Source organism: Sclerotinia sclerotiorum, genomic scaffold (assembly GCF_000146945.2).
Source record: "Sclerotinia sclerotiorum 1980 UF-70 scaffold_2 genomic scaffold, whole genome shotgun sequence".
NCBI lineage: Eukaryota > Fungi > Ascomycota > Leotiomycetes > Helotiales > Sclerotiniaceae > Sclerotinia > Sclerotinia sclerotiorum.
The window spans coordinates 76122-94107 of NW_001820834.1; the positions used below are offsets into that span (position 1 = coordinate 76122).

The 17986-nt window shown below is 44.0% G+C and overlaps 5 protein-coding genes across 5 annotated transcripts; 3 read left to right on the top strand and 2 right to left on the bottom strand.

The window, feature by feature from the left end:
• Positions 1-69: 69 nt before the first annotated feature.
• On the bottom strand, positions 70-1864 carry SS1G_01110 (predicted protein; the record flags this gene model as incomplete). The annotated part of the gene is made up of 4 exons (XM_001596868.1): positions 70-129; positions 261-300; positions 901-1076; positions 1643-1864. The coding sequence occupies 4 exons, from the start codon at positions 1862-1864 to the stop codon at positions 70-72; spliced, it is 498 nt and encodes a 165-aa protein (XP_001596918.1).
• Positions 1865-3178: 1314 nt separating this feature from the next.
• Positions 3179-4917, top strand: SS1G_01111 (hypothetical protein; the record flags this gene model as incomplete). The annotated part of the gene is made up of 3 exons (XM_001596869.1): positions 3179-3655; positions 3706-4741; positions 4796-4917. The coding sequence occupies 3 exons, from the start codon at positions 3179-3181 to the stop codon at positions 4915-4917; spliced, it is 1635 nt and encodes a 544-aa protein (XP_001596919.1).
• Positions 4918-6733: 1816 nt separating this feature from the next.
• On the bottom strand, positions 6734-12298 carry SS1G_01112 (hypothetical protein; the record flags this gene model as incomplete). Its single annotated transcript, XM_001596870.1, has 2 exons — positions 6734-8219; positions 8268-12298. 2 exons carry the CDS (start codon positions 12296-12298, stop codon positions 6734-6736), a joined length of 5517 nt encoding a protein of 1838 aa, XP_001596920.1.
• Positions 12299-12854: 556 nt separating this feature from the next.
• SS1G_01113 (hypothetical protein) lies at positions 12855-16022 on the top strand (the record flags this gene model as incomplete). Its single annotated transcript, XM_001596871.1, has 7 exons — positions 12855-14038; positions 14089-14206; positions 14254-14291; positions 14347-15209; positions 15262-15398; positions 15452-15713; positions 15781-16022. 7 exons carry the CDS (start codon positions 12855-12857, stop codon positions 16020-16022), a joined length of 2844 nt encoding a protein of 947 aa, XP_001596921.1.
• A 464-nt stretch (positions 16023-16486) lies between these two features.
• SS1G_01114 (predicted protein) lies at positions 16487-17482 on the top strand (the record flags this gene model as incomplete). Its single annotated transcript, XM_001596872.1, has 1 exon — positions 16487-17482. One exon carries the CDS (start codon positions 16487-16489, stop codon positions 17480-17482), a length of 996 nt encoding a protein of 331 aa, XP_001596922.1.
• Between the last annotated feature and the right edge of the window lie 504 nt (positions 17483-17986).

Here is a 17986-nt window from a genome sequence, read left to right on the forward strand (position 1 = left end):
ATTACTCAGATATCCTTCACATCTACCCCAAATGATCTTGCTCTTCTGAAATCACGTCCACTAACAGCCCTAGACTGCAGGATTCCTTCCCTTGAGGACCTTGTGAAGATACTCATGAGTAATGCGAGACTGTGCTCTTCAACAATTAGTTTAGTTTTTAATTGCATGCTTCATTTAAGACATTTTAACATCCAATGATGCAAGAGTGCATACAGAAATTGCTTGTCTCGCTTTGGAAAAATAGTCAAACTCAAACATACTTTCTCCCTAGTAACTACCCAGAGACCTCCTTTAGCGATCCTGTAGATGTAACTACTGTCAGTTCCAGGGATCCTAAATCCATATTTCGTAGAAGAACAACTTGCACTTCGCAGACATCTAGCAGTGCCAAATCTCTGTTGCCTTCTGGGGTATTGGACAAAGCGTGAGCCGTCCCAAGAACCACCGTATAAACTTCATGACTTTAGGACAGATATATGATTCCTCGTTCACAATCCATAGCGTGTGAACTTCACGGATGCCGCCCAGCGGAGATTTGAATGGCACAAAGATCTTCATATGTACTCGCACACACGATGGCAAATTTGATGAATTTTAATCATTTCTCGTGATTCGAAAACTTTGCGTGTGCAAGCGCAGCATTTCTAAAGCGGTAAAATGGCTTAAGAAAAATGTTTTGGGAGCGCGACGATATTCTATAGCCATATAGGCAGGTGCACCTCCTAGTTCATCTTGACAGATGTGGAGGATATTTGGAACAATACGCTGCGTAGTAGGGAAAAAAGTTTAGCCGTGGACGTATGCGCTAGCTATTCGTCATTTTTCTGCAAGATGGCGTCTTAAATTCCGCTGCCAAAATCGTATTTAAACTTTCATTTTGTTTCTTTGATGTTGTCGCACTGTGTATGCTGAAGTCGATGGTCTGTAAGTCCAAATGGAATCAAAGCAACGCGTTTGAGGGGCTCGCTAGGTTGGCGAGAAACGCGTCTCATCAGATGCCGTTCATACTCATCGCTTGAAGAATCGGAAGAAGATTCACTGACTTCTTCACCTTTCTGCCGTGTCAACCGATCAACCTGAATTCTTAGAAATTCCCAGGCTCAATACCGTACCGACCACTTCCGGTTCGCATGAGGAATGGGGTGATTGGGGTAAGTAGAGCGGATATCTAATATATTAATTCATCCAAAGAGCCTCGCACAATTATTTCCATCTCCTCCGATCCCCCCATTCCCTCCTTCTCGGCACTTTGATGACAAAGTTTTGTCGATGCGAAGTAATGATAGCGCAAAACAGCACAACCTCGGCAGAAATTGATATGAAAAACTCAAGAGAAAGTCGAAATAATGCTGTCTTGTCATTGCTTCTATTCGAGAACATGGAGAGAGAGAGAGAGAAGTGTTCGCACGTGGACGTCTGTCAGCTTTGAAGTTTCTCAGTAGTATATTTCGTCTTGCAAATCTTTTGGAAAGTTTCCACTGGGAGTTTATGATAGAAATACAGTACTTGGCCATCTTAGCAAGTAAGCCTAGCCATGTTGCAGGTTTGGGCTTGCTATTGCCAAAAGTCAGAAGAGCATCCTTCTAGCTAGGTAAAGCCAAAGCAAGTGCTAAAGGGCGAGAAAAAGGGGCATTGGACAAACGATGCTCAAACAAGTAGGAGTAACGTTAACCCTTCGAGCCAAACAATCTTCGCCAGATGTGCTCAAGATGATCATGGTAGTAACGCTAGCGGAACGATAATCTTGTGGACTTTGAAAGACAGGCAACAAGTTCCATACCGCCCGAAGAGAAGTTTCTTCGAATGAGGAAATTCCATGACACAGCATTGGAATATTTGATGTCGTTGAATTTGAGTTACCCATGAGTTGGTTCACATCATACGCCCATTCCAACAAGCTTCCTTGGCGCCAATGGTTTTCCTACCAAGAAAGCATTCATCGCCCAGAAAATCGTGATGGATCCTTCAAACCACCTCGGCGTGCGAATTCGGAGACTACGACTAGGAGATATGTATGTTTTCTAGGTCGATACTCCTTAGACGCCACCTAAGAGCATGTATCAAGGTCTTATCTACAATATGAATCATGAACGATATTTGGGGTCCCTTCTAATGATTCCTTACCCGATCCCACGTGATAATGTCCGCGCCACTTCTTTACCTTATCAAGTGGCACGTTCACATCAATCCTTGCACTTCAGCTTTTGGTCACCGCATTGACAAAACACGGATCCTGTTACCTTTATCAGGACATGGACATGGACCTGTCAACTTGTCAGCCAGCTTCGTGTTTCGTTGCACGAGAACGTTTCCTCTTTTCTCTTCACAACATGACTGTTACTCCAGCCATCCGCATGATACTTTTTCGTGGCTCTACTTTTCGACTATTGCATTGTGCCCCAGAGCCCAGATTGCCACTCATACCAGCATTTTACCCGTCCCACTCCATCTCAAGATCTAACAACAAACAACATGTGGTTGTCTTTCCAAGGTTCTTACGATTCTCATATCAGAAATTGGATGCGGCCTACACTTCGTATCACCACTATCTCTCGAACCCTGTCTTTCAGGTTTGATCCTGGAGCCATTTCCGTCGAACAAGGCTGGATTATATTCCATTAGTGGTAAGGCGGAGCTTCAGAAACGTGGTAAACGGCGTGCGCCGATGTTAACCCTTTTAAATATCCAATAATTACCCCAATATGGCCAATCTGGGGTACTCTTTTAGCACTTTATACAGCTTTATCATTGTCCTGCTATCCTGTGCCTCTTCGGCCAATTGAGAACTATGCAAAACGGAGTGTCCGCTATATTTCCACATCCCGTACCTTGCTCCACTAACCACAAGATACCTTCCTGATAAAGAACCGCCAAGAAGAAACCAACTAGGACGCTTATCTATCACGGACCAGTGAAGATCTCCAAAGGCATGCCAAACACTCCATCTTTGTGAGCTCTTATCAAGGTTTGTACGAGTAGCTAGCCTATCGTTTCCCCGGTCAATTGATTTGTCCCAAAGGCATTCTCCATGAATAAAATTAATCTTCTAGAATGTCAAGCCTTAGCTTTCCATTGCATACATATGTAACATGCTCGTGTGCCCGCTCCAATTGTCCCACTCGTCCAAGAAAGTTTTTCTCTCCTCATTTTGCTTCTCCATATCGACAACTTTGGAGCAATGGCAGACTTTGTTCATGGTGATCAAGCTGATCTAAAACATGCTCATGATGTTAAGCATTCCCATGATCTGGAGAGCGGCCGTCTCGAAAAAGATCTTGGTCCTGCCGTGATTGCGGAAGGAAGTCATGAATCCGTGGGCGAATCCGACGAGGTAATAGTGGCTAGGGAACTTGCACAACAGAAAGGCTTCTTGCGCACACTGCGACGTGGTGAAGAATGGCTTGACGAGAAGATGGGAATAGAAACGCAAGGCATTGACAGAATACGTGAAGAAGACAAGCAACCTCCATCGATTCTCAATGTGTTCTTTCTCTGGTGGTCTCTCACATGTCATGTCGGTACCCTACCGATTGGCATTCTTGGTACAGATCCTGAAGTCTATGGCCTCTCCTTGGGTCAGGCGATTGGCGCCATTATCGTCGCCACTGTTTTGGGAGCCGCTTGCACTGCGTTCTGTGGCACTCTAGGTCCAAGAGTAAGTGTTCTAGAAATTTGTTTTTGGGGTCATGGTTAATGAGGTTTTAGCTCGGTCTCCGTGCAATTGCATCTTCTCGATACTCTTTCGGTTTCTACGGCGCAAAACTCTGCTCGATTCTTAATGTTGTTGTTGGTGGAGGTTTTGCCGTGGTCAACATTGTGGTCGTGGGTCAGATTTTGGCAGCCGTCTCCGATTATACAATGACAATCGTGGTTGGAATTATCATTATCGCCATCATCAGTTACATCGTATCAATTTTCGGCTTCAAACTCATTCATACATGGGAGAAATACTCGTGGATCATGACATTCATTCTCATGTGTATCCTGATTGGCCAAATTGCTCCCAAGATGGAGCCAAGTCTACCGTCTACTGTATCTGGTCTCAATTTCTCTGGCTCTTGGTTGAGTTTCTTCGCTGTATGCTTTTCCTCCGCCTCGGCATGGTGCTCAATTGCTTCGGATTACTACTGCAACTATCCTGCGGACACTAAAGGCTGGAAGATGTTCGTCCTCACTATAATGGGAATTTGCCTTCCTACGATCTTTGTGACAATTATAGGCGCATGTCTTGGCAATGCAGCATTGGCTTCACAATCAAATCCATCTTTAACAACGGCATATGATGACCATGGACTTGGTGGTCTTCTTATAGAGTCTTTCCATCCTTTCCGTTTCGCCAAATTCTGTCTCGTCCTCCTGGTTTTCTCCGTTATCGGTAACAACGTGGCGGTAAATTACTCCAGTGGTCTATCACTTCAACTACTTGGTCATTATTTCCATGCAATCCCGAGATTTGTTTGGTCATTTGCAAATGCTTTGGTCGTTGCCGTTCTCGCAATTGCCGGTAGAGCGCACTTATCCACTATTGTCAGCAATTTTGTCTCTCTCCTGGGATACTGGACAGTCTCTTACACATTTATTCTCCTCATAGAGGATAAATGGTTCCGTCGCACAGAAGGTTACGAATTGAACTATTGGGATGTACCAGGCAAACTACCATGGGGTTTGGCCGCCGTTTTGTCTCTTTTGATCGGTTATTTGGCTGGTGGTTTGCCGGGTATGGCTCAGGTTTGGTATGTCGGTAAGTGAACAATCTAATTTCCAAAACATTTTCACACACTAACACAGAAATCAGGTCCGATTGCAGCTAAATTTGGACCCTTTGGAGGTGATGTTGGAATTTTCCTAAGTGCTGTCTTCACTATCGTGACGTATCCTCCCATGCGATGGTACGAGCGCAAGATGACTGGCAGATAAAAACCAAAAGTTGTCGATATCTGTCACCAACCTATCTAAATATCTCTTTTCCTGCTTGGACAGTTCGTTTATAAATTTACATAGATATATATATATATATATATATATTTTCCTGCCAAGAAGGAGTAATTATCTACTTTCACTTTTCAGCATCAAGCTCCATCCTATTTACTCCGTAGATCCCTTTGAGACTTGCAACGTGTATTTACATATGTACCAGTAAAGGAGGCACATAGGAAGAACATTAATTCCCGAGGTTCTTGATGCCCTCATTAAACCCATTACTCGTAAATTTTACATAACGTCAAAATACCCCTCCTTCCCAACCCAGCAACATCACATCACATCATCGTCATAATACAACGCCCACCCATAAAATTATTTATAAACCATCAAGTAATACATTCCACACCACCACACAATATCCCACCAATCCATCTGATTTTCGTGACACAAAATCTAACTATAAATGTATGCACCTTTTCCCTGCAGCAACCCGCCATCATCCATTCAATCCATTTCCCCACAAGACCAATATCCTGTATCCCGTATCTTGTATACCCCATAAGTTAGTTATAACTGGAATTTTTCGTGCTACTAATTACTTAATTTTTGCCGAGGCGCCGAGCACTAGGTTAACTTTAGCGGCGCTAGAAAAAGTTCTAAGAAAAGGTTCTAAAAGTTCTAAAAGCAACGTCACATGGCATACACAATGCACATATGGTATTCTCGTGCTGGTGGGATCTGTGCCGAGTGTGGCCGGCTTCTTGCATTTAAGTTTCGGTTTAGATTTAGATTTGTTATTTATTATTTGTCATGTTGCGTTGCATGGTTTAGGGTTACGATTAGATACCTAGATACTTATTGTAAGATAGGTATATGGGTGGTTTGCAAAGTTTGTTGGTATGTATGTATGTTATGTATATGTACGTACGTATGTATGTATGTAGGTAGATGTGGAAGTAGATTTGTAGGAGGTGGTACAGGTACAAGTATTGTTGTTCTTCCAAAGAACCGAAAAATGGTAGGGATTTGGAAGGAATAATGTAATACCTAGGTAGAATTAATTGAGATAGAAGAATGTATCAAGGGGAGGGATTAAAAATGAGAGGACTCATGTTAATGGGCGCGGAGCTGGGGAATAATACCTTGGGGAAGAGGTTATTTTACAGCCTTTGCGGAACTTCCTTCTATTTCACATTTAGTTTTGATCGGGTATGGTTCCCCTATCCAGCTAAATAAAACCCTTGTTGGCATCGGGTGAGGTTGGTCAGGTCTTATATGATGTCGTGAAATGCGGCTTTGAGTACTCTGAGAAGTTGAATCGTCAAACTCTTTCTTTACTCCCATCAGTTGGCACTAGCTTTCTCGAGCTTCTTCGTGCTGCCCTCAACAGGTCAGGGCTCTGGCTCTAAGTCCAAGTTGCTGGAAATAAATGCACGGATGATACAAGTCATGCAAGAGAACGAAGCTTGCAAATTTGTATGTTTCTTCTTTAGATTTATACTATGCGATACTATGCGATGCGATGCTATGCTATGATATCCTTTCGTTTTGTTTGTCTTCCCACATTAATCTCATCCCAATTGCCGTATAACAAGCAAACCCGACATCTACTGCACTCACAAATAATGTGTGTTGTGAATGTAAAAATCCAAAAGCGAAAGGCAAAGAAGATCTGTCATCTAATTTTACATGGCACGCTTTTGGTACAGTACAAAACTACAATGCAGATGCGCAGATGCGCAGCCATGGGTATTCCCTTTTCAAACTCCTATCAAAAGCAAAATTAGTTTTATGCATTGAATCTAGGCCCTCATCCATTATTTCCCGGTGCAGGACTGTGCCTTCCGCTACCACTCTCATTTCTCCTCATTAGGTTTGGGAATATCAAAGATCCATCTAGGTCGTCCATATCAGGAACATCACTCAAATCACTCTCATCATCTGCACTGTCGTGGACACTTCCGGGTGCCGAACTGTCCTCTCTTCTTGTACTTTGCTGGGGTGCCGTGGAGGGTATTTCGATTCTTGGTGCGGACGCAATAAGGGGCGACGCATTCGAAGGTAAAACAGAAGATGAGGCGGCGTTTCTAGGACGAGAACCGGCGACAGGCCGAGGCGCTTCCGCTGTACGGTTGATAGATTGTTCAGCTCTCAGAATAACTGCCTTCCGGTTGATGCCGAGTTTGCGAGACCTAGGAGGTTCAACAGCAGGAATTGAAGTGGATACATTGGTTTCTGTGTTCGTAAGAATATGATTAAGATTCATCGGGCCCGACGCTCTTGCTGTTGCCTCCCCATCAATCTGGGATTGTTGTAACGCTGATACATCAATGGCGGGAGTATCTCTCACAATCTGGATGTAAAGAACTGCCCAGATATCGTTGATCATATCATCGATCGGAGTTATCTTCGCGAGACCATTATTGAGCCTTTTTAATTCAATAGTCTCACGCAGGGCATCGAGGGCTGGATGTGAAAGACTGCCATCTTTGATAGAGTCCTCGATGCGTTGTGAGTATGCATCCCACCCCTCCTGGGAAATTCCTCTGAACACTTCGTCGACATTAGCAGGTATATTGGCTGCTTTACGAATAAGTCTAAGATATATTGTGCAACATTCGCTCCAGACATCACTGAATTTGTAGTAATCGACGGCTCGTTTCCTTACACGCTTAGCCAATAATTCCATATTTGCTTTGTCGTTGATAAGGAACAACAACCTGGCCATAAATATAGCATATCGTCGCATGTAGACGAAATGTCTTCCTGGTCGTTCCACTTCCGGTTTCCACACTTGCATGGACATGGCCTTGGTGAATATGGATTCTCGGAACTCAATGCGAGCTGCACAAGCTTGAACATAATCCGGTTTGGCCTCATCGTAAAGAATATTAGCTACACGAGCAATCATACGATGATGCCAGTGTGGTTTGTCTGCATTCCGTAATTGGCGAAAGCAAGCAAGAATGAAGATCTCCCAATCTTCATCGCTTTCAATCACAAAGGGATCCCCTTTTCGTGGACCATAGGGTTGATCCTGTAAAATTTTGGCAGCATCTTTGAATTCCATTTCTCCCCGTGCTACAAGCTTATGGACAAGAGAGACGAGCTTGTAATGCGGTTCCAAAATAGGCTCTTGACTGCTTTTACTTGGTTTAGGACAAGTTTCTATGGCGCGAACAAATGCACTCAGGACCATATCCATGGTGGGAACATTGGTTGGAGGCTTGTCACTCCATTCCTCTCGAGCACTGGCTACCATCTTCCACTGGCATTTTCCAAGCATAAAATGGTTCCTAAACATATCAGCATCAGGTTTTACATGGATCATAATCTAGACTTACATCCAGAAATCTGGCCGGTCCGCCAGGGAGCGCTTGAATAGTTCCGATGCATACCTCCACAACTTGTATTTACTCATTTCTTCGAAAGGCATCTTCTTGTACATTCCTTCTGTCCCGCTCATATGCTTTTCTTCGTCAACCCAGAACACTTCCATGCTAAATGGCTCTCGAGATGATGCATAGAGACGCATTCCAAAATCATAATACATTTCGGACAGTTTTTCGGCCGTTCCAAATGAACCATCTGCGCATCGCATTGCTGTAGAGAGAGCCATGATATAACAATGAATGGAACACTTTTGCAACCGAACCAAAAGTGGTCTATCATTGTTCATTTTATCTGCGCTCCACAAGACTTCTTCTTCAAGTTCTAAGTCATAACATTGTGCAAGTCTGTACCACGCTTCCCAGTGATCTACAGTGTATTGCAGCTGAAGCTTCATGAAATGCGCAGCAAATCTCAAGTCATCTGTTTGTGAGCCAGCACTCACTCGCTTCGTTGAACGATATTTTGTTAGAGCGAGCATACCCAAAAGATAATACCAACCCTTATCGGCCAGAGGACTTTCTGGAGTACGAACGGAAATGGAATCAATCTCCGACTCGCCTCTCATGGCTAGATATAAATCAAGAGGGCGAATGGGAGTCTTTAAATACTCCGAGATATTCCTGGAGTTGTGAAGCATTGTGGGCGTTTCCTTGGGCTGCCCGACAGCAGTTTGCATTTTCTCAATTGTGGGCTTAAGTTCGTGTTTCATGAGATCTTTCATCGGCATGTTGTTCGCAAGTGAGATGACTTGTTCTGCGATATTCATGACAGTTCGTCGATCTAGACTTTCTATAGGACAGCCGTGATCTTCGAGAAGGAAGGTGCCAACACCTAATTTAATGCCGTATAGGTCGAACAATACCTGGCCTAAATAGTCTTCCCATTTATCAATGTGCTTAAGACGTGACATTTCTTGCTTCATCATCTTGAGAAATATTTTGTTTGAAGCCTTGCAGCACTTCCTCAGACCCAATGAATAGTGCACTAGTGCAAGGAAATCCGCCAGATCATTGTCTGGAGTGGGGAAGAGATCACGGTTCTGAGCTGTAGCTTCTTTGACTATAGCGTATTGTAATGCCCATGTCCGCACCTGCATCTCCTTGAGCTTGTTAGCAAAATTGCTAAAAGATCCAAACGCAGAATAAGCCCCATTCTGTGGAAGTGATATGCTTCCTACTCTCATTTCGTCATCAAATACTGCGGCAGCGTGAAGAATACGACTCAATTGCGCTAATGCAGCACATGTTGACCTGACATGACGGTCATCAATGATTTCAAAACAGGTTGTAGCTTCGTTTAGTGCTGTAGTCAATGCTGGAACCAATAGATGATCAAGAGCCTTGAACGATACCAGCATCTTCTGGCGACGAGTCTCATCATCACAATTCAAGTAATCCTGACTTCTAAACTCCGCAACAAGGATCTCGATGCATTTTAAACTACAAGAGAATACTTTAGTCTTGTATTCGATGCTAGCATATGCTTCACTCAAACGCTGCCACAAGAAAAGGCGAAGTGGTGTGCTTCCACAGTCCAAGAACTTCCACATGTCACGTAAAATTGTTGGCGTGTTTTCTCCATTTTTAGAAAACTCGCTATCTTGTGAGTCTGCGATCTCCATTACTGCAGACTGAGATGTGGCTTCTGGGTCAAGCACTGGCTCGAGTGTCTGAATAATTGCTAACGGATCGGATCTACCAGGTTGGAAAAGATTTTGAAAGAATTCCATTGTTGTCAAACTTGAGACCTCCCTGTCCGCAGCAGAGGTGGAGATTTCAGCTATAACGGCATTGTTCGTGAGTAGAATCGGTGGTTTTCCGGCTTCGTTGAGGATGTCTCTAAGATTTGTCCACAAAAATACTTTATGCTCTCGTGAGCTCTCTCCGGGAACTGTGGCATAGAAGACAGATGCCCACAAATACCTCAAAGATAATTCATCATCCCGCTCATGCTGCCGACTGCGCATCACAAAGGCCGCAAAATTTGCCCACCGATCAAGCCGATCCTTTGTCATGATCCTAATATCCATTCCAACCATGCTATCTGCGTTGGTAATTCGTGAATAAACGTCAAGGTGAAGCTCAAATATTGTCTCCACCATCTCTTCTAGCTCTGATATTTGGGTAGAATTTTCACCAGATGAGCGACTTAATTCCAACTCTGACCGAACTCGATCATAAATATCTGCATCCAGAAAACTAGTCATTCGAACGACGGCGACTTTCAGTTCAGCACTCCATTGTCGTTGTAGATAGGTCGCCAGAACAATACGCAGCCACTCAAAAACAACATCTTGTAAAGGCATCCAGTCTTTTTCGACTCTTTGTGCAAACCATGAGATTCCGCCAAATTCGGCGAATGGTGGTGGTTTGTTGGCTACCTTTTGTGATATCGAACCGGAATGCTCAAGAAAAGCAGACATACCAGCATTCGCGTTACCCCCAGAAGCCCCCAGGATATCGGCTGCATTGGCCGTTTCGAATACAGTTGCCTTGACGTCGTCCCAAGATTTCATGATATCACGTAGATCTCTGACTGCTGTATTATTTCTAATCTCGTTACTTTCTGTGGCTGTATCAACCGCCAAAGCTACTTGAAGATCTTCACGTGTCCCCAAATCTTCGACGCCTAATTTCTGAAGCATGTTCCCAACAAATGTGAAAACGTCATCGTCAGCACGGGCAAACGTCTTCAGTTGTTCCGCATATTGAGTCGTCGGGTCAATGGGGGTTTCAGCAGTACTCTCACGATTTCTGATACGCCTGCTGCGCTTATGAGTGCTGTTATCTTCTTCCGGGGTATCACGCAGTCCAGCGGCGGATTGAGACCTTTTCCTTGTAGGCAAAGCGGCGTCAGAGGATTTCGTAGTAGCTGCTGAAGTAACCTCACCGGCCCTTTCGTCAGAGTTATTAGTAGTAGGAGTACCATTGCCAAAACTCTCGGCTACAGGAGATATTGCCATCACAGTATCGTTTGCTTGCTGGCTTTCGAGATGCTGGGGCTCGGGTGAAAAGGGTTGATCTTCTCCTGGTGGTAAGGCAAGTATTACACCAACAACAGGAAGGGCCTGAGCAGCTCCACATATCTCGTGGCCAATAGAAGTCCATGACCTTTCTGGCACGTTGATGATTGCACGCCCCTCAAGAATTTGCAAGGGTTCATCAAAATCAATGCTCCTACTCATAGTACTGGTGGGATTCGGGAGGAATGGATATGGATCAATATGCTTCTTCAAGAATTGTGGCATGGTTTTCTTTTTGAACGGTCCCATTATTGGATGAGATAAAGATAATTCATCCGACATTAATTGAAGTAGACTCTTCAATTGTTCTCCTGCAAAGCCCTCTTCTAATGACTGAGGTTCGACTTCGGCAATGGTCGGGTCATCATCAACTTCGACAGCAGCCTCCAGACAGTATCTAGAAATCCTCCTACTCCCAAGCATTGCTCCAATACGAGCTGCCCGTCTCCATAGCTCGGTATCTGATTCATCACTGACTAGCGCACGCCCAAAATCATCCATCGAGACTTTGGCCTGGGACTCGAGTGCTGCACGGTGCCCAATATCATCCATCAAGCCATGCGAATGCCGCAAACGAGCTTTCACGCAATCTAGGATGAATTGACCATGATTTTTGTGTGCAAGATATAGGATTTGAGGTAGTGTGCTGGGCGTACCGTCCACGGCAGCTGGACCAATGTCAAGTTCGGTAGGTATTGTAGAGTCGACATATTCAAGTTCCGGATGCTCTTCAAGTCTCGTAAATTCGGTGACAGCCTCTGGGTAACTAAAGATCTCTGATTGGAATAAGTTCTTGTATGCTTCGGCAGCTTCTGGATAATAAGGAAGCCCTTGAGCATGTAGCTTAAGCGCAGCTGTGTAGAGCTTGAGGGCATCTTCTATCTGAATTTCTCTTGTATTATCGATCTCATCATAGCTTTGATCGTCGGGTTCGATGTTTAATGCGGTAAATGATGCCATCGTGCCGGTAAGGAACCGCAACACTGCAATGTTTTAATCATGTACGGACAGTAATGGACGCGATGTTTATTGTGTGCATGGCGCCGTTTTTGAGATGCAGCTACTCACAAATCCCGAAGAGTAAACGGGTCGGATATCTGGATAGAATGGTGTATTTCCAATCCACGCTTTTGTCTAGCGCGATCGGTAAAATGCGCAAGAGCTGTCTATTTTTGTTTCTTGAACCTCTTCTACTACAAGAGAAAGCGATTTCGGGGGTGGTGTTGAATTATTGTGATAGCTATTTGCGTCTATGCAATTGTAAAGTACGGTATTGAAAGGCAAGAAAATCACAGTGAAATACGTTCGCTATTTTGATATTGCCAAAAGCAATCCAAATTCACGAGCTTTGCGATAAGGTTACCATCGGACAAATCATTTTCCGAGAGATCTGCCCCCCCTCTGTTGTATAAGATAGATAACCACTGCTCGCAAAACAAGCTGATGGCTATATTTGATTTATATTTGATTATGTTATTCTTCTTGTAGTCGCTCAGACCGTAGAATTACATTTGAAATGTACAAGTCTATAAAGAATCACACCGATCTAAAGATTGCTCATAGAGGAGCACGGATTAGATTCCCATTGTCTATTCTACTCCTCATTGCTGTCGTGCTTAGTTTGCAGCTTATCATTCTTCCCCGATACATATATCAAATATCTCCAGCAGCTGCAAAGCTTTCAGATCATTACATATCTCAGATCGAGGTAGGACTTTCGAAATGTCTAGATCTACATACGCTGCCCAGAGAATACCCTCATTCGGAAATCTCATCGCGTGAGAATCCTCGATGGAACGCAATTCGTGGTCAGAATCAGACCATAGTTTTGAGAAATGCAACTTTGTTTGACGGCAAAGTCCTTCTTACTGATCTTGTCGATATTGAATTTGAGAAAGGACGTATTAAGTCTGTATCAGCAGCAACCAAGTCTGCCGATCGTGATCCGAATGTTCAAAGTATCGACCTCAAAGGTAAATACGTTACTCCCGGTTTGGTTGACATGCATTCACATCATTTTTTGCACGCTTGGCCTGAACTCTCCGTTACAGCCGATGAGAATGAGGTTCACATGGGTCCTCTTACCCCGTTTGTTCGTGCAATTGACTCCATTAAGACGGATGATAAGGCAACTGCCATCATTGCTTCGGGTGGCGTTACAACTTCCCTTCTTATTCCTGGCTCAGCAAATATCATTGGTGGTGAAGGGATTCTCGTGAAAAATTATGTACCTGGGGGTGAAACTGGTGAAGAAGTTGTTGAGAATGTCTTGCTTGAACATGGTATACCCACCGAGGAGAGGAGGAGGTACATGAAAATGGCGTGCGGCGAGAATCCTGCAACTCTCTATGATCACAATCGCATGGGCAATGCTTGGTTGTTTCGAAAACAGATGACACGAGGAAAGGAACTAATTGAAAAACAAGATAATTGGTGCTTATCAGCTGCTGCGGTGCGGGTGAGTAGAAATTCTGCGACTATTGCGAGCTTCATGAAGGATGGAGGTTTACCCGAAGATTTGGAATTGGAATCCACGGCAGCCATGTTGAGAGGAAAAGTTGGAATCAACATACATTGCTACGAACCTGAGGACCTTGAAGATATGCTTCATCATAGCAAGGAATTTGGATTTCGAATTCAAGCATTTCATCACGCCCTTGCAGCCTGGAAAGTGCCAGAGTTAATCAAGAGCAGTGAAGAGTAAGTTATGAAAGCTGTTTTTGGATGTCTAAATTCTCATTTTACATTAGAAACATCACTATTGCCACATTTTCCGAATTCGGGTTTTACAAAAAGGAGGCCTACGATGCCAATTTATGGGCTGGCAGTATTCTAGCTGAGAATGGTGTTCCAGTTGCATATAAATCCGTTTGATTCCCTTTCCCATGGAACACACTAAAGCTAACAGTCCACAGGATCACGTTTTTGAAATAACTAATGCGCAATACTTGATGTATGCTTCCTTGGTTGTTTTTGGTTATAATGCTTACTGATGAACGGATAATCAGGTTCCAAGCAGCGACTGCACATGCCTTCAATCTTTCAGAAGCTCTTGCTTTGCAGTCTGTAACCAGCGTGCCTGCAAAGTCGTTAGGAATCGATTATCGAGTTGGATACGTTCGTCCTGGCTATGATGCGGACATTGTAGTGTGGGATTCCCATCCCCTTCTCGCCGGAGCTACACCTTTACAAGTTTATATTGATGGAAAGGCTACTTTGGACCCGACTAAGGTCGCGAAAAGTGCAACGCCAAATTCTGCCAAAGAAGAACGATTTTTAGTAAAGCCGAAATCACGGACATCTCCTACCGATATATCGAAGGTCATTTCATGCAGCAAATTAAACACCTCGAATGAAAATATCATTGTTACTGGCATCAGGAGAAGCTATCTGATGCCTCATCGGGAGATTTCATTAGATTCGAACAACCTCACAATGATTGTTAGTAACGGCAAGATTATCTGTCTTGACTCATTGCAGCAATGCGGTACCCTGCTTAGTGAAGGTGCTACTATCATTGACCTCCAGGCAGGCACTGTAATGCCAGGGCTCACTGCGTACTCACCGAGTCTAGGGTTGGCAGAAATCCTCGGAGCTTCTGAAACCTCAGATGGCTCCCTTGGTGAAACCTCAGCTCTACTAGAGCCAGAAAATATTATTCACGCGAAGTATGGGATTCACCTGGATGGACGCGGGTTTTCCAGGGCAAGACTTGGTGGTGTTACTCAGGTAATTACAGCGCCAATCTCTGAGTCTTTCTTTGGCGGTGTAAGTACCGGTATCAAAACGAGTGGTAAACATAATATCCTTGATGGCGGTATTTTCCAGGACGATGTTGCTTTGCATTTTTCAGTTGGTCAAATGGCCAAGCGTGAGTCCATCTCCGAGATACCCTGCACGGTCAGACTAAATCATACATGTAGGATTTGAGTCCATACCAACAGTGTCTTCTGCCATAGCAAAACTTCAACAAATTTTACTCGTTAACGTTGGGAAGAACAATGTTTATGGAACGGTTGCGAATGGAACATTTCCCTTGGTGGTACATGTTGATAATGAAGTTAGCTTGTCCCATTCCTGCTTGTATCTCTTGGCACTAACATAAAACCACAGTACGATATTCTTCAACTCATAAAACTAAAAAACGACCATCCATTACCTCTCAACCTGGTTCTTCTAGGCGGAGCAGGTGCTCATCTCGTAGCTGAAGCAATTGCGAAATCGAAAACACCACTCATCCTGACCAGAAATCGTGGCGCGCCCGATACATACGAAAAGCGGAATGCACTCTCCGGTCCTCCACTGACACGCTCTCCTGCCGCAGTCCTCGCCGATGCTGGCGTACTTTTTGCATTAGCAATTGAAGGTGAAGGCAGTAAGTTCGCCAACTTCGTCTCTTGTATTTCTTTCATAAATCGCAGACGATCTAATCAAATCCACAGGCGAATCACACATCCACAACCTCGCGATCGAAGCAGGCTGGGCCGCTAAATACTCCAGCCTCGGGAAACTTGAAGCTGTGGATTTAGTGTCTCGTAATGTTGAGAAAATTCTGAATTTGAAGGTTGTGGAAGAAACTAGAGATTTTGTGGTTTGGGAGGGGGATCCGTTACAATTGGGGGCAAGTGTTGTGTTCAGTATGGAGGGTGGAAAGTTGGGAACGTGTTGGCCTATGTCGAATTGATGCCTAGAGGCCTCCACCGATTTTTCGACCGGTACGATCCTGTTTGTATGGTTTATGGATATCCGTTATCCCCAAATGGTATTATCAACGCTTTTACAGTGGAAGCAAAGGTACAACTTGGCGACCACCATTTACTTAATGGCCCCGATCATATTAATTTGTTCTGGATTTATTAGGAGGTTACCTTATGCCAAGACTTCTATTTTTAATCTAGAACCTGTCCTTAAACGATTCTCCTGGTCTATCGCCAGGCGCCTGATGCTTCTACGTTTGGCCGGCCCAAGACCCAGTACGGGTGGTCACAGCTCCAACAACTTCTAATCGTCCGCATCTGTTGAGCTTTGTAGACTGTTACTCAAGTATATATAAGTAGAATTGTATGACCCGTAACTAAGAAATAAGATTTTGCATTAAACAAAATTTGCACAACCATCGTACTAACTCACCAGAATCGAACAATCATCATGTCTACAATTATCAAAGGCCAGCAGAAAAAGAACTCACAAGCTCCCTCCAGTACCAACGGTTCCTCGACTTCATCAGCACAAAATGCGAGTGGCACATCATCTCGTACAGTTAAGACTAGCTCATCGAGTCCCGCAAAGCGTGGTGATGTGAAGGAGTCCAGTAAACCATCTCGTACAGTAACCGCTAGCTCATCGAGTCCCGCAAAGCGTGATGATGTGAATGAATCCAGCAAACCATCCCGGACAAAAGCGGCAAGTTCATCAAATTCCGCCGGAGGCGGCGACAACAATTCTGATCGCGGTAACGATCGCGGTAACGACCGCAGTCATCATGGATCAAAAGATTCGTCGTCTCAAACTTCGAAAAAAGATGGCAAGAAGCCAGAACTCAAGCGCTCATCTACTAAGGATCTCTTAGCGAAGCTCACTTTATCGCGATCCGATCAAGAACTCATAAAAAAGTATAAGCACCTCGAACTGAAACACTTGGAGCTAGAAAGAAAAAGGCCGGATCGGATGGAATGGGTGAGAGCTTCTATGCAGGTTGACCTGTGGGAGGGCACATACAAGGAAGAAAAGAGGGAATACGATCAATTCGAACTGGAAAAACCAAGAAACGTCGAAGAGATTATTCTGAAAAAGCGCAAGTTACAGTATTCAGAACGGAAACTCGATGCCGCGTGGGATACATATGACAAGGTGAAAAATGAAGATGGCCAAATTGTTAAACAACAAGAACCTATTCTTGAACAGATGCCAGATAAACACCCATATAAGATATGGTTTTTGAAACAGATAGAGATGGAGAAAGCTTCGAATGAGAAGCATAAGAAGAGAGCGGAAAAGAGAGAAAAGGAAGCAAAAGAGAAGAAAGATGCCGAGTGGCGTCGAAAGGAGAGGGCGCAACGGCTTGACGAGAAAGCCGAAAAAGAAAGATACCCAAGGGAGGTGGGAAATTCTAAGCCCCCGCAAGCCTCAGGTTCCCAATGGTGAACGAATTGAAGTTGCTCAATCCGCTCGATAGCAAGACAATATTTGGTGTTTCAATCTCCTTCCCATCTAAACAATGATCCAAAATGTAAAAATGGCTCGCGGGTGTCTAAGGGAGCAAGCAGAAAAATCTCTCTTCTACTCTTACTAAACTAGGCAAAGAGGACCAATTAGAATTTCAATGAAGAAAGTGTTCAAATAAAACGTGTTTGGAGACTGACCTTGACGGAAATTATGCTTGGTAAACCCTGAATATCTCCTAAAAGACACTTGGCGTACTCAAGGTATGAGCTTCAAGCAGCTACCTCAAGACACCTCAATTATCTCATGCCATGTAAGAAGTATATGTCAATTATTGTACCTCTCAAAGCAATTATAGTATACTATACATGATTTGTGCCAAGTCGAACTTTTGTTCCTATCAAGTTTTAGGATATTTGGATATCAGCCCCATCTTAACCCGCTAAGTTCCAAAAACATGAAACCTCCACTTCCCAATTCACATCT